This window comes from Vigna unguiculata, chromosome 5 (assembly GCF_037176805.1).
Source record: "Vigna unguiculata cultivar grain cowpea cultivar isolate G323 ecotype 2 chromosome 5, ASM3717680v1, whole genome shotgun sequence".
In the NCBI taxonomy this organism is placed as follows: domain Eukaryota; kingdom Viridiplantae; phylum Streptophyta; class Magnoliopsida; order Fabales; family Fabaceae; genus Vigna; species Vigna unguiculata.
The window spans coordinates 55,466,594-55,489,238 of record NC_140796.1 but is presented as its reverse complement, the minus strand read 5'-3'; the positions used below and the strand labels follow the sequence as shown (position 1 = coordinate 55,489,238).

Sequence of the window (22,645 nt, the reverse complement as noted above, 5' to 3'; positions counted from 1 at the left end):
GATTAAAATGTATTTACATACATATAAATTGTATATAATCAGTTAATGTGAAATCTTCGATATATATCTCCACTTTATTAGAATAAACTCTAATATATAATTATAATACCATATAAAAAACATTAATTTTAAATTTAATTAAATTTTATAAAACAGACTTGTTATATGAGATTTACCTTACTTATATATTATTTGTATATTATATAAGTTGGTTATATTTTTCGAAAATTACTTTATTAGCAATATTCATCTATGTAGTATAATTAGAGGAGTTTTGTCTTTGATAAAAGATAATAAAAAGTTAAAATAAGGTCAATTTAAATTTATTTTAGCAAAGTACTTTAAGAATTATAAGATATTTACTGTATTGTGAATTGTAACTTAATTATTATTATTTTCATTAATTATTCGTAATACATTTTAATGATTTGTAAGAAAAGATGAAAAGCGATTTCAACATTTAAGATATTAAATAGTATATATTTATTTTAGTTAGGTATGACAATATAATGATATCATAATATGAATATATGATGATATAATGATAATACTATATTATATAATGATAAGATAATATAACGATATAATAATATGATGATATGATAATATAATAATATGATGATATGACAATATAATAATATGATGATATAATATTATGACAATATGATGATATAACGATATGACGATATATTACGATATAAAGATATAATGAAAAAGTATGACTATATTGTTTAATAACTACATCATTAAATTAAAGAGAAAAAAAATTAATAGTGATAATTTAATTGAAAATTTTAAATTTATTGAGTCCTTGAAATATTATAAAAATTTATCAGAAAGTTTCTAAATTTACAATATACTTAGTAAATAAAGCCTAAATGTATCTTAAAAATACGAACTCTTTCCTCTTTTCTGGCACTGACAAAAATTAAGCTCCCAACAGAAGGAAGGTCTCATGGTAACATAGGATGCGTGGCAAAGGTTGAAAGTTGAAGTCCCAATGGCTGCACCTCTCTGGCGCTACTATTCTTACTTTTCATGCAGGTTGCAAGGCATCGCAAAACCAAATTCCCAACTGACTGTGCCCGTAGTCGGAATTGGAAGCAGTAATAAATTTTCCTCTGAGGCATTGCATCAAACAGTTTCATTACACTCTCGGACTCACAACCAGTACCATGCGCCTTTTGACTTCAACTTCAACTTGGATGACCCATCACTACCAGAGTTTCTAGAATTGCTCAAAAAAATTGCCCATTCGTCTTCGCAAGCAGAGGGTTTCCATTCATCAAGTTTCCAAGTAAATAGGGATTTGATATGTTCCGCTATTTGGGCATTGAGGGAGGAATGGAAACCTGCATTCCTTGCCTTCAAATGGAATTGCCATCTTAACGACGAGAAAGTTTGCAACTTGATGATCTGGGTATCGGCAACTCATGGAAAGTTTTCCACTGCTTGGTGCATCATTCGAGATATGCATCATTCGTCTCTCTCTACGCGTCAAGCTATGCTTATTATGATTGATAGGTAAGCTACTTCAACATTCAATCTCCAAATAAATATTACTCTAAATTGCCTTAGTTTTACAAATTTATCTTCATACATTTGAAATAACTTATCTGCTGAAGTGCAATGCATAGTTGATAGCAAATAAAGTGTACAGCTTGTTCTCCTTCAGTCTATTGTGGATATGATAATATCTACTTTGACGAATTCTTAGCCATAGATTGTTGATGCCAGTCTTGCTTTGATTTTTTCTGATTCATGACATGATCTTAATTATTTTCTTGTGATCATAAATTTTGTCGATTCTTGATAGTGTTGTCAATTCTGTTAATAGTGGGTAGTTTCCCTCATTTTTACTTATGGTATTTTGTTTCGTTCAGATATGCATCTGTAAACAACACAGCCAAGGCTATTCAAACATTCAACTTTATGGACACGTTCAGATTGACTCCTGATCAAGAAGCATTTCATGCACTTTTGGCTGCTCTTTGTAAATATGGAAACGTTGAAGAGGCCGAAGAGTTTATGCTAGTGAATAAGAAGCTCTTCCTACTTGAGACAAAGAGCTTTAACATTATTCTTAATGGATGGTGTAACATAACAAAGGATGTATATGAAGCAAAAAGAGTTTGGAGAGAAATGTCAAAATACTGTATAACACCCGATGGTACTTCGTATAGCTACATGATTTCCTGCTTCTCAAAGGAAGGGAACCTCTTTGACTCTCTTAGACTCTATGATCAGATGAAGAAAAGGGGATGGACCCCTGGAATAGAGGTATACAATTCGTTGGTATATGTTTTAAGTCGTGCCAATTGCTTGAAGGAAGCTCTTAGGACTATAGATAAGTTGAAAGAACAAGGTTTGCAGCCTGATTCTTCGACCTTCAATTCCATGATACTCCCTCTTTGTGAAACTGGAAAACTAGCGGAGGCAAGGGTAGTATTTAACACAATGGTAGAAGAGAATTTTAGTCCAACCACTGAAACCTACCATGCATTTTTTGAGGGAACAGATTATCAAGGATCATTGGAATTTCTGAGTAGGATGAAAGATTCTGGTCTGGGTCCAAATAAGGATTCCTTTCTCATAATTCTGACAAAATTCTTAAAGTTGAAACAACCTGTAAATGCACTGAAAATTTGGACTGAAATGAAAGCATATGATTTGGTCCCTAGTTGTGTGCATTACAAAGTAATGGTTGAAGGGCTTGTAAATTGTAGGTGGTTCATAAAGGCCAGATATTTTTATGAGGAGATGATTTCAAATGGATGTTCAGCAGATCCAAAGCTTAATAAGCTCTTCCAGAAAGAAGTAACAGTTAGTGGTGATAAAGGAAAACAGAATGTTAGAAATGCTAGTAGTAGTAAAAGTGTGAAATATTCTATAAAATGATTAGATGAAGCAGAAAAATTATTAAGACCAGTGAAGAGAGAGGACATTCTGTAACTTGTAACAGAGAAGCAGATGCTCCCCATATTTGCCAAATTTCCTACTTTACTCGTCTTAAGTTATCAAATTCCATATACGAGCATGTAGAACATCTGTGTGTATCTGTGTGTGTTTATTTTATACTCTGTTTCAAGAAAATTAATCCGTAGGTACAATTCCCAACATAGAAATGCCAATTTTCCAAGTCTCGTGAGGAGTTGCAAGTTTGCATTCTAACTTTTCCTTTTCCTTAATGGTGAATTTTGTGGTTATGCAAATTATGAATTATTGCTCTGTCTAGAAAGCTGTTACATCCTTTCATGCATTTTATTATTTACTTTAATACATTTTATTATTTGAATAAATTTTATGTTAGTTTCATCTTTATTAAAAGGTAAAATAAAAAAAAGCGTACTTTTGTTAGTGGGATATGGCCAAACTTATATCAATGCCATTATCTCTTAGAGCATTTTAAATATAATTGTCTTCCAGAGGATCTTATTTTAAGATATAAGATCTTAGTTTTTTTTTTTTCTGGGTGAGTTCCTTCAGAATAAAATCTTTATGGTTGCTTGTAAATGAAAAATTATTTCATTGTTTTTAATTAAAAATACAGAATTAAAAATTTACTCTGAAACTAAATTAATTAAGTACAAATAAAAAGTTGCAAAAACATGAGTTCTTAGACATTTATATGATTAAAAAAGTAAATCTATACATGATGTAAACATGAATAACATTAATTGTTTTAAACAAGATAAATATCTTAAATTGATAATAACATTAGAAATATCTTAAATTGTAAGAAGACTACTGTTGGTGTAAGAAGTCATGTTCAACTTTTTGAAACCTTCTCGCTCGTTTCCCTATTTATTCTTTTCAGAAAAAAGTAAAGTGCTTCAATTAAAAAATAAAACAGTAATCTTAATAATACCTATGGCTATAGGCTATGAAGCACTTTTAATCTTTATCTTAGATATTATATTCTTAAAGGAACAAAGTCCGGATAAAAACTTTCCTCCTAAAATTAAGATTATTTTTACAAAAATAAATAAAACAAAACCAGTTAATTGATTAATAACCATAAAAAATAAAAAGTAATTACAAATAATAATTAAAAAAATAGAACGTTAAATTTAAAAAGAAATTTTCATTAATTTAATACGCAAATCTAACAAATATTTTTATATTTAATTAATATACTAGGAGAAAAATAATCATATCAAATCATAAAATATATCTTTCAATTCCTTTCGAAGTAATTAAAAGGAAACTAAAAAAAGAAGGAAATTTTAATTTTTTCTTGTGGTATGTATTCTGGTGGATTGAAACAAATTCTTACAAGTAAGATTTTAAGTAAAACAATTGTTGAGAATAATAAAAATATACTTAATGAAAAAATGTGAAATTTAAATACCAAGATGCAACAAATTATAGAAATAAAAAAAAATCTAACTCAATGATTTATTTTTACTGCATTTAATTTTTTTTCAAGTGTTTATTTATTTTAAAATTTTGAAACCATTGTGACAAAAAAAAAAAAGAAAGAAAGAAAGAACGAAGAAAGATGTAGAGTTTCTTACTTTTCAAATTCAATGAATTTCCATCCAAAAATATACAAAACTATTAACGAAACATTAAAACTATAAGTTCACATTCAATCTTCTTCCTACATTATAATTTCTTTTTAAACCATTCTTTAATGTTAACAACTTTTTATATTTCATCCTCTTAAGTAAAATATTGAGTAAACTTGATAATCTCGAAAACAAACTTCAACGATTTCAATCATGATTTAGAGTGTTATTTATAAAACAATTCAAAATTTGAGATAATTAAAACATATTTAATCTGCTATATATTTGACTTCTTATTACTGTGTATGTTCATTAAAAAGATTTAATTATGTTTGAATTTTTATATTTATTTTTTCACTTTGATATTATAATAAACATCCACATCTTTGCACAAGTTCATTCTCTAGTAAAGTGTAAAGAGAAGCAAATCATGCAGCATTGGTGGGTTAGTATATGCTTTTTTCAGTGCTGTAGCATACACACCACAATGATATCATTACTTTTACGTATTCAAGTATTAATAACAATCTCTGTTACTTGGTTTTGTCCTTATATATACACGAATTTTTTGGATTGCGTGGCGTTTGATTTGGCTTTGTCTTTGTCTTCTTTAACAAACGTTGAGAATAAAGACAAGATGATTGCATGTCGTGCAAAATCATGGAAAACAAAGTAATGTCAACGACATTATGACACAGTCATACTTTTACTGAGAAATAGAACAAGCACAATGCTGGGTTAATCATGCTGTTTTAATAGTGACTCACTTTAGTCTCTGATTATGACTTCTCTTGTCCTTCGTCAAACCACCAATAAATATCAAACATGTTATACAATTAAAAATTTCAAACCTCTTAGGTGTTAGAATTGTTTGCTGTTAACAAAAACCAAGCTTAGTTGTTGGATCTGCTATATCAGACAGACCAATGCAGCCATAAATCTTTGTTTTTTGTTCTTTGTTCTTTGTTTTAGTTGCTTTATGGTAGTCAAATTCAAAGTGGTCGTTTTTTTTTTTCCATTGCCACAACTAACATTTCACTGAAAAACAAATGCAACTAACAGATACCCTTTTGCCCTTATCTGTTACAATGAAGAGTTAAGCTAAATCAGTAACCATTCTATACAAATTTCTGATCAAGCCACACTGAGAACAATCAGTGGAAATTGAGTCATCAGAAAGAACAAATAACTTAGCTGATTTACATTCAACATAAATCTAACAACAGGCGTGTATTCAGGCTTGAATGAAAACATATCCACTGATTCTGCAGATGACTTGTGAATCACAAAAAACTATTCTGCAGTGCTCTTCTGTTTTCTCCTTGTTCTGCCGTAAAATTTGGAAGGTGGAGAAGGGGAGAGCTCAAATGGAAGTGGTGGAAGATCCATCTCCCCCTTCAAAATCTTAACAATATCCCCAATATCCAGCCTCAACTCAGGAATTTTCTGTAAGCAAGTGAGTGCCAAATTGATACACAGGCTTGCTTGCTCCTTGTTGAAATCCTCTTTCAATCTCTCATCAACTAGTTCTAAAATGTTACCAGCTTGAGCCAAGTGTCTACACCAGCTTATCAGGTTAGCTTTCTCTAGCTTCATGGGTGATGCAAGAACATGTAAGGGTCTCCTACCTGACACAATCACAAGAATCAAAACTCCAAAACTATAAATATCAGCTTTCTCCATCAAGAATCCACACCCTCCATATTCTGGTGCCACATAACACAGTGTCCCTCTCATGCTAGTTGTGCTGCTGAGCTCGCGGCTGAAAAGATCTCCACTCCACATGTCACTACCAATGGAAAGAGTACTCTTTTTCTTCCACCCTCTTCTGAAGCTAAACTCTCCATTTTGATCACATTCATCTTGACCCTCCTCTCCAAACTTCTTACGTCTGCAAAGATAAAACCTTCTACCCAAATCAAAATGGGGCACTTTCATTCCTTTCTTCCATTTAGTGTGAAGATTTTTCAGTTTATTTGTCTTCTTGCTTAATTCAGCCAGATGCTCTTCTCTCCACCACTCTTGCATCTTCCTGTGTTTCTTTTTCTGATTTTTCTTTCCCCTTGACTCTTTTTTCTCAATCCCATTATCTGTAGTATTGTGTCCTACCCCAAACACCTGTGGCTGGGGTGCAATTGCATCTTGGTCTTTATCCTTTGGGCTTGAAGTTTCCAACTCCACTTTCTCTTGAACATTGTTCTTACCATGATCCCAATCAGGGTTTGATGGACAAATCTGACTCCCAATCCACTCCATAACATAGTCTTTACTACATAACTCTCCACTTCCATCCTGTCTCCACCACCAGTCCTTTCCCCACTGTTTCCCATTTGCCTTTTCATCATCCACCAAAGGAGAAGCATTCACTGTTAACTCCTTACTATAATCAATGCTAGAAAGCTCATCATCATAAGGAAAAAACTTACCATTCCACTCATCTCTATCCAAAGCTGATATTTCCTTACCCTTTGCATTCACACTCCTGATTTCACTTTCACCAGCAATATTGGCATTATAATTCAAAGAATTCAAATTCAAAGCTTTGACATTAAAGCAGGTCCTACTATTTTTAGATGAAGAAGAGGCTTGCAAAGCTAGAGCAAAATCTACTTCACTGACACTCTCAACCGGAGTACCAATAGCAGGAGTTTCTGCAGTCAAATTAGTCAAATTACCTGAAAGCTCTTGGCTTTTCCATAGATCCTGGCTCCTCCCTAGGTCCTGGCTAAACAAGTCAACACCAAACTCACCCTCCACCTTAATCCTTGACAAGCCAAAGTCGGAGATCTTCCCACGCCACTCTGCATCAAGCAGAACATTGCTTGGCTTGATATCACCATGGATCACTGGAGGATCACATCCAAGGTGCAAGAACTCCATAGCTCTAGCAACATCCAATATTATGCAAAACCTGCTCTCCCAACTCAAACTCAAACCCTCATCTCCAAAGAGGGACTCCTGCAAGCTTCTGTTGGGCATATACTCATACACCAGCACCCTTTTGTTCTTTTCCACACAGTAACCCAAAAGAGTCACCAAAAATGGTGACCTTAACCCTCCAAGAATCTGCAGCTCGTTTTGAAACTCTCTCTCTGACTGCAAAGACAATTGGTCCAGACGCTTGATGGCAATCAACTTGCCGTCTTTAAGCACGCCTCTGAAAACAGTGCCAGAGCCACCTTTGCCAATTACATTCGCAGTGTCGAAGCCATTGGTGGCGTGCTTTAAATCTTTGTATGCGAATCTTTGGAGCTTCAAGGGAGCACTTGCATCAAAGGGGATGGTCTTGGCCCTGTGAACTAGAGAAAGCCACAGATGGTAGAGGAAGTAAACGATTGAGCAGAAAATCACAACACAAGCTGAAATGGTGAGTGCTAGGAAGAGGGCCTTGGTTTTTGTGGGACTTGTGGGAGGAAAGGGTCTTGAAGGCATGGCGTGTTGTGTGGATGAGAGAATGCTGATCACAGAAACCAGTGGAGAAGAAAAAGTAACTGAAGAGTAGTAATATGGAGATGGGCATTCTGGTTTTCCATTTCCTTCTCTTTGTGTTTTCAAAGGGTATCCAAAGTAGATCGCTTTACAATTAGATAATCATCAGAGTAGGAGCTGTCTTCTACTATTCTTAACTCTCTTTTGTTTTTCTCATTTCCCTTGATTTATGCTATGGTTTGGTTTCTATGCACTCATTTAATCAAATGATACGAGATTAACGATTGGGAAATGAGGATTAGAAAAAGGCAAGGGAGGGAGGGACCCAAGGTGCTTTTGACTAAAGAGAAAGTTTTGCGGCAAAGTCTTGGGATCACTTACGTGAAGACGAGGGAGAGACAAGGAAAGAGAAGCAAACACTACTCAGTGTGTGATAATGTTGGGGGAAATGAACATTATTGTTATTATTATTATTATTATGCATTACAGATGTTAATTGGTTTGAAAACATCAAAGATTATTTTATGCGCAGTTATTTTGTCCCATGCGCCATCACTAGGCCACGTGCACTGCTTAGAATCTAGAGATACTACTCTTTTTAATTCTTTCTTGTTCAGTAATTTCTAGCAGAAGAGGTTCGCACTTCACACACATCCTTGGATAACCACCATATCTTGTCTTCCATCATTATTTACATTGCAGCTCCGGTCCCATGTCGCACTAAAATACAGCATCATATGTGAACAACTTTCATTAAGTAATGCTTTTTATTCGGGTCGTGGTTGAAGATGATATTATGTTAGACATACAGATATAAAGATAACGTGGTACTGTGTAATACATTATTTGAAGTATAGTTTTACTTGAAATGAATTTAAAACTATATTCAAAAAGGTGAAACTGATTTCTGATTTTGCTATCTTAAGCAAGTGTGTTACTTATAGTTAAAGTAAATTAGGCTGTGCAGAAAAAAAAAATACCGTCAAACAAATAAAGGTAAAGTAAATTCTCTAGCTTTACTTTTGCTCAATCTATTTTTAACACATCCATGAAACCTTTGGTCGAGTTGATCGTTGTCCATATCAGACCAAGTTGTGGCAGAAAAGGGGTGAAATAACTCAGAAGTTGGAATATCTTAGAATAAAGAAACTCATGTTCCTCCTTCTCTTTGCATGATAGCAGACCTATGATTGACCTTTAATCGTCGAAGCTTTGCTTTCTGCTTTTTCTACTTTCTACTTTTGGATACCAATATCATTAGAACGATAAACAAATCACAAGCTCACTCTTTCTTATTGATCCAAAGCCCTTAAGAATGTAACAAACAAAATTAAAGGTAAATATGTATGCATGTTAGAGTGGTGTTCACATCATGGAGGCCCAAAGTGTCATCTTCTGCAATTGCACTAGCAATAAACATGGCATTGTCGTATGTGTCTTTGTTACTTTAGTTCCTCAGTGTCCCACTTCAAAACCCAGAAAAGGGAAGTGCACATAGACAAAATTAGCTGTCTAAGAGAATAACAGGTGGAATGTTGCTATTCCTAATGCACTGCACGCAAACATAGTTAACTTTTTTCGTGCTTCAGCAGTTAGTGAGCAAAAGAACATGGGTGCAGGTACAATGAGTGGGACCTCGTTCAACTCCATTCCACCAAGACCATATCTGTTATTTGCTTCGATTTCTCTCTCAAGTTGTTTGGTGTGGAGGATATTTTTTCATTTCTTTTCACAAGTTTATGCAGAAAATAGCAAAAACTACTTCTGATATAGTCTTATGTTTTCACTTCTTTTATAAACTTCAAAAAACAGGAAATGGGTACGAAGTTTATGTGATTTAGATATAATATAACTATATATCCATATAATCAAACAGTTGAGTTACTTCAACATTAACCTAGCTCGCTCTCTGGTGGATGCTTTAGGTGCTGCTTTCATTATTAGTTTGTGTTTCCCTTTCGTCTGCTCTGTACCTAAAAATGATTTTAAATTTTTGAAGTACTATAAATTTTCAACATGTTCATACTTATTTTATCCACCAGCGGAAAATGACCTGCAACCATAAGTTATTTGATATGGAAAGACATACTTCAAACTGAAAGTGAAACTTTTAAGTGAGAATATTTTCGAGGGAATTTCCAACAGGAAAGTAAGAAATAAATTAAATATTCTTAAAAGTATGACTAAAATTTCTCGTCACTGCTTATACTTTCCAGGTAAGATACTTTAATTATAGTGACGATATTGAACGATGGTTTAATTAAAGAGGAATATTGCACTTGATGGTGGGGTAGACCATATATGTTTTTAAATTTTTTTGTCTCAACAGAATTTTCGTCACGATAAGCATAAAATGTAATCATTAATGAAGTTGATTACATTCAATCGAATGTTGCTGGACCATTGGCGATTAAGCCCTTTTCTTTAAATAAATTGGTTGATCCCATGCCTGAAATCCATCCAAAAACTGGAGGATTGACCTTTTAAGAATAAAAGATTTAATTAATGACAAATACACTTAATGTGTGTCAATCCCATAACTATTTCCATAAGGACTCTTTCTGAGGTCTCTTCTTTTAAGATTACCCTTTCTAAGTTAGATGGGTTATAAAAGAAAAAGGATAATAATGACGAAACGATCCGATTCCAAAAAAAAAAAAAATAGCCTTTTGAGAGGAGATCATCGTTATTTAAACAGACCTTCCATGTTTGTTAAATGAGAAGCACACCAATACATACTGAAAAGAGGATGGCATGGGTGAAAATTTTGTACATTTATATGGGGCACAAGTAAACAACAATAACAAGTCTTATTACTGTATGCATTGGAATGCATAAGCGTAAATGAAAAATCAGAGTCCACCAATGTAGTAGGGGCATCATGTTCTTGTTAAACCAGAAAATCAAATGCACACAAAAAATATTTGTTATCAAGCCCATAATTGAATGTTAAATAAAACTCTCATGACCATGAAAAACAGATTTCTGGCCTGGAGCTATCTTATCATCCTAGTTTCCCAGATTTAAGAAACTGGGTATATGATACCTTTCAACAGTGTCTCAGTGCAAGATTCAGATCAGGAAGACCGCGGAAGAATGCGAATGCTTCCTAAGAAAGGACAAAATAATGAGCATTAACTGCTAAGAATGCTTCCATAAAAATCTTCTTCTAATTTGTGTTTTCAAAAAGCTTATAATTGAGGTATTTGAACCTATAAAAAAGGATTTTTATAAGGCAAAACAAAACAAGAATCTTATTCCAATATGGCACCAATTTACAAACTAAACATCATCATCATCATCATCCCACTTCTTGGGCTTGCGGTATTTTTCCTCCACAACTTTTGCCATGAACAAGGCAGTGTCAGCTAACTTTGTGATATTAGGAACTTGATAATTCTGAGCCAAGTAAACCCCACATACTGTCCCTGATATGAAAGAGAAGCAACTCCTAATTATACCCATAGTTGCTCAAGTGTTTGCTATGAATGTCTGCTATTGAGAAATCGCTTTAGCAAGAATCACTGTCAGAAATAAGCAAACCAGCATTTAGTTAAAATCATATAAGTAGTTTTAAATTTCGTGGTAGGCCAATGGCTGTGAAGAAGTTCCACTGGCATATACTCAAGGAGGCCACTAACATTAGTAATGAAGTATTTTCCAAATCAATGGTGTGTGGCTACATAAATATGTATCTAACTTCTAGTCTTAAGGGTGCTTTGCTAGTTTAAAAGTGCTATACATGATTTAGAAAACATTATGATAAACAATTCCAAATTAGTTCTTCTAATCGATCATTCACAAAACAGAAGTCTCTATTTGTGAAAAGTTCATTTGCCTATAGGTTGCTGGATTGACTGTAACATAATATCCCATGTAGCATGGCATATTGAAGCTATTCTAAGATATAGCTCATACTATATTATATTCAAAATACAAAATCTAAAATGAGAACCATATAAAACAGAAGTGAAAATTATACAGAAAAACTATGGCCTAGTCTAGTCTCCCCCAATGAGTATGTTTTGGATCTAAATAGTGATAATGAGAAATATATCTAAGTTCTGGAAGCATATAGGCAGATATTCAACCTGACTAGCAACACATTAATAGAGAAGCCACAGTATAGCCCAGGAGAAAATACGTACAGAAAACAATTTAGTATAGCTCAGGCCAAGGAAGGATATGCAATCACATAGCAAGACAGCCAAGGAAAATACAAAGTGAAACTCATATCATCAAACCCAAAAGAAAAGAAGATAAACCAGAAGTGAGGAGGAGAAAGCAAGAGAAAAGCGTAGAGGATGCCAAGAACGGATATGCAATCACATAGCAACACAGCCAAGGAATATACAAAGTGAAACTCAAATAGCCAACCCAGAAAAAAAGAAGATAAACCAGAAACGTGGAGGAGAAAGCGAGAGAAAAGCATAGACGATAGCAAGGAGCTGTAGTTGAGGCTTTTGGCTTGAGTTCCTAGATGCTTCAGTAAATAATAAAGAAATTTGATTAAGATTACACCTAATGTTTTAAAGAGTTTTGCATTATTTGAACATATACTCTAATCAATTTTAACCAAATATTTTTATAACTTCTCTAAGAAATTGTTTACTACAATATTTGGACTTACACCATCAGCCAATAAGATTTTCCATTAGAATAAGAGCATGCCTGTATGTAGGCGCCCACATTTGCATGAAACTGTATGAAAGTTTAATCACAAGCATGAATATAATGTCCAAACTATCAATCTCGGCCCACAGAGAATACAGAAACGGTGCCATTTGGATTATTATTTTATTTGCAATAAAAAATTGTTGTGTAATCCAAGAGTGAAAAAATGGCTATGAATGTAATGCAGAAAGTTAGAAAGATGATAATCAAAACAGAGACCAATTCAGTTTCAAATTATCTTTCACTTGTTTTAAATCTTTTACCCAATTAGGAGTAGCTATAGTTCATCATAAAACTTGATTGAGTGTTAAATACCAACCTTGCCTCTAGAGTACCACCACCAAAAGTAAATAAGAAAATGGAAAAACGAGTGCCACACAACAGAATATTTTAGTTCACTCTTCTACTAACCCACAAATAAGAAGAAAGAGTAAAGAATGTGAAAATTGGAAAAAATACTAAATATTGCTTATAATTACATGATTGAATAAAAAACATTAGTGTAATGCTGCAAGCCATGGACATTAAAAAACATTCAAATATTGCTTATAATATGCATAAATAATCAACCATACCATGTCGTCTAGAACTGTTGATATGCAAACCCCAGCCACCGAAAACACTCACAATTCACAATGCCTGCTAATGCAACATTCTCCTATTCTATTGAACTCAACACGCAGCTTTGCGCACTTTTTCTCTAAAAGCTTATTACTTCATTAAGAAGGAACTAACCCTAAACCCTAAAAAGGAACTATGAAAAGGCTCTAAATAGTGCAAGAATGATCGAGACCCAGATCAACCAATAAAACTTCATAAAAACTAGAAATAAGAGGTGCTGAGAGATGGAATCAATCTTATCGATCTATGTTAGTGATTAGTTAACTGCAATTGAAATAAAATCAATGTATAACAAAAATAGAGTGTAATTTGAGGGAGAAGAAAGTGTGGTGTTGCAAATTTAACAGGAACAGAAGGGGTAAAGATGAAGGATGAAAAGGAATAATTAGAATACCTAAAGAAGGGTAAGGAATTAGGAAAACCCTGTCTGCGATCTTCACTCCACCCTGTCTTCACCTATCCTTAAAACATTGCTTTGAATCCTCCAGCACAAACACAATTTTTTCTATATTATTTAACACAATTCAAATTCAAATATTCAAATATACAAACAATAGAAAACAATTTATTTTTTACTTTTTAAACTTTTTTAATAACAATAGCAATTAAAATACATCATTGTATACAATAAAAATATTTTAAAAAAATATGTACGCTGAATTTTATTTATTAATAAACTTAATTCTAAATTTATATTTTCTTTAAATATTTTTTTAAAATTAAAATAATTATTTTACCAATTATTTTTAAATTAAATATTTTTTATTTGATATTTTTTTAACTTAACCAACTTTTAATTAAAAAATTATTTATAAAATAAATAAAACTATTTATAATAATATTATAAAATGTATATTTAATTTATAATTAAAATAAGAACAATAATAATTATTTTTTATTTTTTATTATCATAAAAAAAATAACTCTCATAACGCATATATTTAAAATCTCTCTTAAACAAGAAAATGGATAACTCCAGATGGTATTGCTCTTAGTTTTCTATACATCATAGACTAACAAGTCCAGTAAGCATATTCCAGAGCAAATAACTACCATCTTTTCTATCTTTTTATTTTATTTTATTTTTTTTACCATAATTGTCAATTCAGTAAAGTTTTAATTAAAAACAATCAAAATTATAACACAAATCTTAAATAAACAAAATGAGGGTTGAAGGTTTCTTTTGAAATTATTATTATTATTACTTTAATTATAAAAGTAAATGCAAACGATTTTAATAATTTTATAATAAATAGTTATTTTAGTGTAAAAAATATTAAACTTAAAAAATAAAATTAATAAAATAATTATATATATATATAATATTTCTTAATCATATTGTGAAGGTTAAAACGCATTTTTTTCAGTTAAACCTAACCAGACCCTTTTACTTAAAAATATTAAAGTCAAAAGAGTCTTTCAATTTTTATATCCATATTCATCATGTATTTATATACGTGATATAATTATTATGATACTATTAATTATTTTTTTGAAATGAATATTTATATATAAATTTTATCCTCCAAAAAATTAATAGCTCTAAAACCATTCTCCATTTTCAGATTTCCTTCCCAATATCGAGTTACGTGCATATTTTCCATTGATGAGATTAGTATTTCCTGGTAATAGAAATAATGATGTTATTCAATTTCAGTTTCATTGTTCTCCTATTTGAAATCCCATTCCTTCTAATTGAGTTCTCTGTAAATTTCATGGGTCTTTTAAGAGTGTGATTCTTCAAAGTTTTGTTCGATTAGTTTGCATCTTTAATCATGATGCGAGAAAAGCTTAATAATGTGTCCATCAATTTGAATGATAAAAAAAAATCATAATTATCACACTTGAAAGCTAAAGTATATATAATGCAAGCCAAAAACCTGTAAAAATTTCATGACATGTTCTACAGTCGATTAAGAAGAGATAGGGAAACTGGTAGTATACAAGCAGATCACTATCATTCTTCTCACAAGGCATCACGAGCAGCTATTCGGCAAACTATTGCATCAGCAAGTGATGATACTCCAAGTTCCGATGCAGATATCTTGTAATGCTGAATGACAACAAAAGACTGAATATGCTATACATGCACAAAAAAGATAGAGTCATTTGAATCAGAGCTATTACAGACCTTTTGTATCTGGGATTGGTTTGCTCTCCCTTCTAGCTCCTCCAGGTCAATCTCTTTGCCATTGATGAGCTTCTCTATAGCTTGTATCTAGTAAAGATACAGAGATCACTTTAGTTATGTGTTTGAAAGAAAGAAACAAATGTGTGCCATATTTTAATGTAGAATTATCTCACCTCATCAGGAGAAGCATCAAATCGAGCAGCAAGGATATAAGTTGTGCTGTCAGAGATGCCACATCTTTTCAAAGATTCAGTAATCTAGTCACGAGAAATGCCAACGTAAGTAATCTAAGGGGAAATATGAAACATAACAGATTAAATAGCAATGCATAATTACATGCTTGGACCCTGAGTAGTTGTAAACGAGCTCTGAGTGAGGAGTGCGTGTGGTCAATGAGTCTCGTGACTTGGCTACAAGTGTCTTGTGAGCAGCCGCTAGAACAGGGAAAATATTGGGAATCTGGTTCAGTTGACAACAATGGTAACATCAGAAAAAAATGAAAAAGAGAAAAAGTATTGTTAATTGTCATTGCTGAAAATTTATGCACCAACATCATTAGGTTCTTCTCATGATACATACTCAAATGTGATGGTGGTCACGTATTGAAAAAGAAAGAAACGAGTAAAACTATAAATACTTCTGTATACTTTTCTCTAATTACATCGTTTTCTTCCGTTTGTACACAAAATTATTTTTATCCTCTTATAAATGTTGTTGAAGATGACCTAAACACAAATAATAAGAAATCATACAAGTAAAGCATTGAGGAATGCAACTTCTGGCTCCAGAGTCCCGGTTTGCATACTTTCCAAGAGTTCTCTGTGAGAATATAAATTACATAAACACACTTTAGCTAAGAGCGGGTTCACAATCCTTTGAATCAACTACAAATAAACAGATAAAGTCTTTTACAAAGTGTTCTGTATATTTACTTTTATAGATTGTCATATGACAATAAATAGAAAAAAATTGCAATCAGCCAAACGCCAACTAGAAACAATTATCTAAGAGCAACTGGCTCATCAATTATCACGGATTAAGTACTGTAACTGCACTACTTGTGCATAATGTTCTTACTTGCTATAACAAGCAAATGCAAATCAAACTCTAACTACGTTTAAACTGAATTATGAGATGAAGTGGTCCCTTCTGTTGTGTCTTACAGATATCAATATTTCAAAGTGGCCCAAAAATATCATTCCCCTTATCACATCCATGCCTAGTGACACAATAAAGAAATCTGACTTTAACATAATTCAGTTAATAGCAAATAGCTTCTAGACAGCTCCTATGATAAAAAGAAAATCTTTGATTTGATTAAATAGAAAAAACAAGCTGATCAAACTATCTTGGCTTATACTCAATGGTAACAAACCCATGACAGAGAGAGAAAGACTAACTTTGAATTGGTTACATCAGTGTAGAGTGCAAGGGAAAGAGTAGTTCCATTTATATTGAACGACTTCATAGCTTCTTCTGGGTTGAATCTGTAATACAAAAGGAAAGAAAAACGAAAATAAGAATTCCTGAACCTATTTATACTGATAAGCAGTGATGACCACATTCTATATTAAAAAAAAAAAAAAAACCGGACCTATCAATTCTCTTCTCCACTTCACTTTCAATTCGTATTATATTCTTAACAAAGAAAACTATTTTCACTGCCCCATTTATTTCCTATCTTCCCCATTTTTTTCCAGCCTTTGACCAAACTCTAGTTGTTAGAATATTAACCATTGTTAACCTATTAATATCATTAATTATACAGAAATATGACAATTTATGCAACAGAATTGGCATCACACAAGATACACGCTTTACACTTGATCAATGAAGTATATAAAGAACGAGAAAAAAAATGTTCATAAACCCTGGCGAGAAAAAATGTTCATAAACCCTGGCGAGAAAAATAATCCCCAAACCTGAACTGAAAACAATAAAAGAAGCAACTTATGCTCCAAACAATTTCAAGGAAATTAAAATAATACGCACACAATTCTTCCCCTAACTAAAACCTAAATTGTTAAAAATAAGGTGAATTTCAAAATCTTTAACAGATTTTCAGCCCATCCTCAACATCCAAATTCTGAAGTACCAGGTTAATGGAGCGAAGAAAAACAAGGCTGGGGAAAGAGGAGCAAAGAAATTCCAAGGAAGTAAGATAGTGAGAAGAACAGAGGTCTTACCATATAGAGATGAGAAACAGTGTAACTGAAATGAAACCCTAAAACGGTATATGAAATGAAAGAACAAAAATAAAGGAAAAAAATACCAGGAATCTATTACAATTAATAATAACGAAATTTCTCTTTTAACCAATTTTTTTATTTTTATAATATACACATAACTAAATTGAAATACTTATTATATATTTATAGAAATATTCAAAAAGTTAATTATTAATAATTATTATAAACACTATACTTATAAGTTAATTCTTTTGCTTTTTTACAACCTTTTAAAAGTGTTTTAACAATTTTGCCTACTCATAAAGAGGTGAGAGCCTTTATTTAAAGTCTCATTTAATATTTGATTATCTTTTTTTTTCTATGAAGTATTTACGATCTAATTATTATTATATTTTTTACAAGTAAAAATATTGTGGGATCTTTTGTATATTTATTCCTTAAGTTTCAATTGTATTTTCCTGAAAATGAGTGTTATGGTTTTGAAGTGAGAAGAGATGTTCATTTTGAGAAGAAAACTAATCCTCCCAAAATATGGAAGCTGAGTTATTTCTTGAAGGTCTATAAGAGATTTAACTTTCTTTATTTTCTTCAATTTTTAAAGATTTATAAGAATGCCAAATGTACCAATGTATTTAGTTAAAAATGTTGAATGAATATCATGTGTGACATTAACATGTATTTAGACATTTCTGGTTTCTTATAAAAAAAATTAATACTACAAAATGTATTTAATTACATACATATAATATCTCACTTTTATTCGTACTCGTCACGAATAGTTATTAATTATTTATTTGAGTTATTTAAAAAAAAATCAAGGAAAAAAATATATCAATTCCAAGGGTGTAACCTGCCTGGATTTTATATAATATAGCCAATTTTCCCTAAGCAAGAGTTAATCTTTGTATAATTCAGTGGCAGAATATGAATATTTTTTTTTGAAAAAAGATCAAACATGTTATATTCATCCGACTCATGGAGTGAATGTTTTATCTTCAATTATATATGGTAACGTCTTATTGGTACTTGTTCTGTGAGGGGCCTTATTAATATATAGATAAAAATAACTTTTCTTTTAATTTTAGTATATTTTATATATTTGGTGACTTAAAAATTTTTTCTACACAGAATTTTGACTCACCCAACATATATTTTTTTAAGATCACTGCATGTCATCAAGTTATTTATGCATATAACAACTAAATTTGATTGATTAAATACAACAAAAATCCTAAATTTACAATTAAATAATAAGATATGAAATAAATACAATTAAAACAAGTAGGAAAAGGATTTGTTTGCAAGAAACATTCTAGCTAAACTAATTATTACATTCCTCGAGATAGTTCGGCAGAAAAATTGGCAGGGAGCTTCAGAATTCCTGCAATCAACTATCGAAGTTTACCATAACGATATTGAATAATGCATATACCTTGTGCGGGTTTCTGTTGACAAACCATACTTCCCAGATTGAATTATATCTACAATGGCCTTTCTCAGTATGGAAAACCAACACCATCACATCCCTGCTGTAAAAAGAAAAAATCCATAAATAATAGCCTTCATGTTGTCATTGGTGATGAATTAGAATTTCACCTCCAATACCACTCATTCAATATGGTGAAACCGGTTTGATCAGAGACAACCCTTCCGCAGAACAAGGCTACATTGATAACAGGAATCTAAATCAGATGCTGTCCATTTGCTATAACTGGCACTAGAGAAAATTTCAGTCGCGTGATGCACAACACCACAATTTCATTGAGGCTACACAAATGCTCCACTTTAATTCGTCTTGCAAATAGCGCACAACAGAGAGAACAACACCAATTATACCTATGAGACACAGGAAGCAAAGTTTTTTTCCATAACAAAATCTTTAGCCTCTATCCTAGAGATCTAAAAATAGGATCCCTGGATGACTGGAAATAGTGAAAAGTGAGAACGAAATTACAAAACCAAGGGCTCTTTCTCTCTGTTCTTGACAACCTCAAAAACTGTCCAAAGTAGTAATATATTAGAGCAAATAGGGAATATTGTAAAGTTGGCAAAGTAAATAACCCAGTGCTCATCAAGTTTGTTACCTAGTGATTACCATTAACCAGCTTCAGTCCACCAGATACATCTTCACAATGCTTCATATAATGAAAAAGGGAAGTAAAATCAACTGTGCTGTTGTCCCTACAGTCATATTTGGGTGGATAATGGAAACAAGGCTCCATGGACTTGGCATGTCGACAAGGTGGATCTGGGATGGTTTCATTATATGCCCTCTTCAAAATCCATGGCTTCAGACCTCCAAGACTATGGGCAACATAACCAAAAGTAGACTTAGGACTTGTAACCAACGCATCACACAAACTCAGCAAATATATTTCTGTCCATGCCTTAATGTTGTGCATGTCATCATTTGACTTTTGACGCTCTTCATGACTGGGCTGATAAACTCTTATTACTTCCCTGGTCACAGTTTTATTTGTCTGATACATAGTCTTCAACTTCTCACCGTATTCTGAGAACAAAGATGCTACTAAAACAGCTTTTGAGGTCTTCTTCAAAGGAGAAACCACTGACTTTTGTGCGTTGAAATCAGGCAGCAACTTATGCTGAAGGGTGCAGGATACTATTTCATTAATAACAGTTTGATGTGGTGGTCGATGAGTATTAAAAAGTCTAATCTGCACACCTATCCTCTCATTTGCCCTGGCAAGATGTGCCTCATAGAATTTTCTAATTATTTCCCATGCTTCATTTGATGGGTGAAGAAGATAACGTCCAAGGTGGTGAAAAACAGTGTCCTTCTGGGGGAACATTTTACTTAGTTCTTCTCTAAACGATGGAATCATAAAAAGAGAAGGGACAAAGTATTGATCTGACCGTAAAATTAGTACGGAAATTTTTCGAAGAAGATCTTGACTTCCATCACAATGAAAAAAATTATTGTGACGATCATGGGTGTGCTGTAGATTAAGAATAAGAAATGGTGGCAAAAGTACCTGTGAACTGTTTACCTTGAAATTATTTAATATGTTTTCATATGTTTCAATATGTTTCTGATCTTTCCAATAAGGAAAACTCCTGGACAACAACCATGAGGAATCAGGAAATGGCTCACAAAAGAGACCAGACATATCGGCCCCAAATTTGACAAGCAGTACACGATCGGTAAGAATAGCATAAAGAAATGCTGCAACCAAGGTTACTATCCTGTTCCCTAATCCATTGGCAGCTGTCCAGACAAGATATTTGCACTTCGTACTAACATCAATTTTGTTAAATTTTGTACCCTTTCTCATGATTTTGTTGTAGAATTTGGTAGAAGGTCCACAACTTCGATGAAGATGTTCATAATTTCGTAGTTTGGAAATAAGATACTTAGAAGGTTTGTGAGGGGAAGTTTTGCGGTATAAGTAAGATCGATATTTACTAAAGCATGATGCTTCATCAAATGATGAAACCAGAAGTCCATCAAGGAGTTTGTCTTTAGAAATGGTGGTACTAGACAGGGACACAACATTCTCTCCATCTTCAAATGAACTATTCTTTGGACCTGTAGATGCATAAATAAACAAACAAAAAACCACAATTTTACATAACCTTTATATCCAGATAACAAAACATTGAAACTTCAGTCGAGTTATGGTATAGCTTTAACCCATGAAAATGAATAAATCATATGAAATCATCTCATAGTTCATTTTAACATACGATCTTGCTAGAAATAAAAAATTGAGCGTTGTAACCAATGGTAAGCGGTAATCTACCAATGCAAGTATTAATTTTGTTTTTCTCAATTATTCAAATGAAGTCAGAAATGTTTGCAATGAGCAGATACTTATAGCAATCTTGAAACTAATCCTTTGTATATTATGCGTCAGAAACATATTTAAATTAATAACAAGGAAAATGTAAAAGAAAAAAAGAGGCTGAAATTAAGGTAGAAGGAAGAGTATAAGTTACCAATATCTAAGAGAGGTAGTGTCTGAGCTGGTTCTTCTAAGATCCCAGGCTTAGCATTCTGATTTTTGTTTCCCAACACCTTATCTAACATATAATTTAGAGATATCAGAAGTTAAGGATATTATACAGAGTAACTAGTGATGAATTAAAGGAATAAATTGAAGAATTTGGCAGCTCTAAGACTATTCAAAACAGTGGAGTTACCAATAGGAGCTGCGTCTGGAATAATATTATGATCCTTTTCTCCCCCAGTTTTCACTGTAGCATTTTGAACCCCTTGTATTGACGCATTTTTAGTGGTAACATTTTGAGTTCCTTGTTTCAAGACAATATTAGAAGCATTGTGAGCTCTTGCATCCAAAACGTTAAATCCATGGACGAGATCGAAAACTGAGTTCTGGTGTATGAGAGTAAATGTGATTAAAATAGGGAGGGTTATAGAAGCCACAACCAATAATGTTCTGAAGCTCTTGAAACCACGCCCTACTTTATCCATCGTAACTTGGTGGCATGAAGCAGCTTCAGATATCAATTAAGCAATCGATTAATTACCTTCGCTGCAACAACACGCACATTGAAAAACTACGAAAGACAAACCAAAGCAAATTGTTAGTTGTAGGCGATTCATCAAAGAAAGAGTTACAGTGACAGAAGCCAGATCCTCAGAATTTACCTTCTCGTTTGGGTCGAAATCGAATTTGATCGATAGAAAGAAATTGAGAATGCGAGAAAGAAGCTATGCAAATTACGAGCAGATTCAGCAATAATTTATTTTCTCCGAAAAACAACTTCGCTCTCTTACAGTACAACTGCTTCCTGTAACTATTACTGCGACGTATGTTTCAAAATCTGTCGGCAACACAAAAATAATGGAGAAAACTTTCCGACAAGTGTGATCTCATTTTTTTTTTTTAATTCGCTAAATACTGCTTATATTTTAGTTAATAAAAAAATATAATTTTCGTAAACTACTGAATATTTCAATGCTAACGATTTTCATGTCAATATTAATCAACAAATTGAAAGATAATATAATTAAAGTGTATTATCATGATTTTGTTTTGAGGATACTGTAGACAATACATTCTTAAACTTTTTAGAAGAAAACAAAACTTATTTTTATAAAACAA

General features: G+C 32.4%; 5 protein-coding genes across 6 annotated transcripts; 1 reads left to right on the top strand and 4 right to left on the bottom strand.

The window, feature by feature from the left end:
• Nucleotides 1-896: 896 nt before the first annotated feature.
• Nucleotides 897-3,044, top strand: LOC114183949 (Tetratricopeptide repeat (TPR)-like superfamily protein). Its single transcript, XM_028071153.2, has 2 exons — nt 897-1,524; nt 1,884-3,044. Exons 1-2 carry the CDS (start codon nt 1,001-1,003, stop codon nt 2,896-2,898), a joined length of 1,539 nt encoding a protein of 512 aa, XP_027926954.1. The 5' UTR covers nt 897-1,000; the 3' UTR covers nt 2,899-3,044.
• A 2,500-nt stretch (nt 3,045-5,544) lies between these two features.
• On the bottom strand, nt 5,545-8,335 carry LOC114185256 (Protein kinase superfamily protein). The gene has a single exon (XM_028072878.2). It carries the CDS (start codon nt 7,941-7,943, stop codon nt 5,805-5,807), a length of 2,139 nt encoding a protein of 712 aa, XP_027928679.1. The 5' UTR covers nt 7,944-8,335; the 3' UTR covers nt 5,545-5,804.
• Nucleotides 8,336-10,882: 2,547 nt separating this feature from the next.
• LOC114183684 (uncharacterized) lies at nt 10,883-11,464 on the bottom strand. The gene has a single exon (XM_028070794.2). The coding sequence runs from the start codon at nt 11,403-11,405 to the stop codon at nt 11,223-11,225; it is 183 nt and encodes a 60-aa protein (XP_027926595.2). The 5' UTR covers nt 11,406-11,464; the 3' UTR covers nt 10,883-11,222.
• Nucleotides 11,465-15,045: 3,581 nt separating this feature from the next.
• On the bottom strand, nt 15,046-17,641 carry LOC114184115 (EKC/KEOPS complex subunit tprkb-like protein). Of its 2 annotated transcripts, none has more exons than XM_028071364.2 (7): nt 17,553-17,641; nt 16,767-16,853; nt 16,119-16,185; nt 15,703-15,825; nt 15,540-15,623; nt 15,367-15,453; nt 15,046-15,288 (listed from the first exon to the last, which is right to left on the bottom strand). In XM_028071364.2, exons 2-7 carry the CDS (start codon nt 16,832-16,834, stop codon nt 15,202-15,204), a joined length of 516 nt encoding a protein of 171 aa, XP_027927165.1. In that variant the 5' UTR covers nt 16,835-16,853; nt 17,553-17,641; the 3' UTR covers nt 15,046-15,201. The 2 variants fall into 2 exon arrangements, with proteins under 2 accessions (XP_027927165.1, XP_027927166.1); XM_028071365.2 differs by lacking the exon at nt 17,553-17,641 and adding an exon at nt 17,462-17,528.
• A 1,086-nt stretch (nt 17,642-18,727) lies between these two features.
• LOC114185635 (putative fucosyltransferase 8) lies at nt 18,728-22,411 on the bottom strand. Its single transcript, XM_028073486.2, has 5 exons — nt 22,189-22,411; nt 21,720-22,097; nt 21,516-21,599; nt 19,640-21,105; nt 18,728-19,552 (listed from the first exon to the last, which is right to left on the bottom strand). Exons 2-4 carry the CDS (start codon nt 22,009-22,011, stop codon nt 19,640-19,642), a joined length of 1,842 nt encoding a protein of 613 aa, XP_027929287.2. The 5' UTR covers nt 22,012-22,097; nt 22,189-22,411; the 3' UTR covers nt 18,728-19,552.
• Nucleotides 22,412-22,645: the final 234 nt, after the last annotated feature.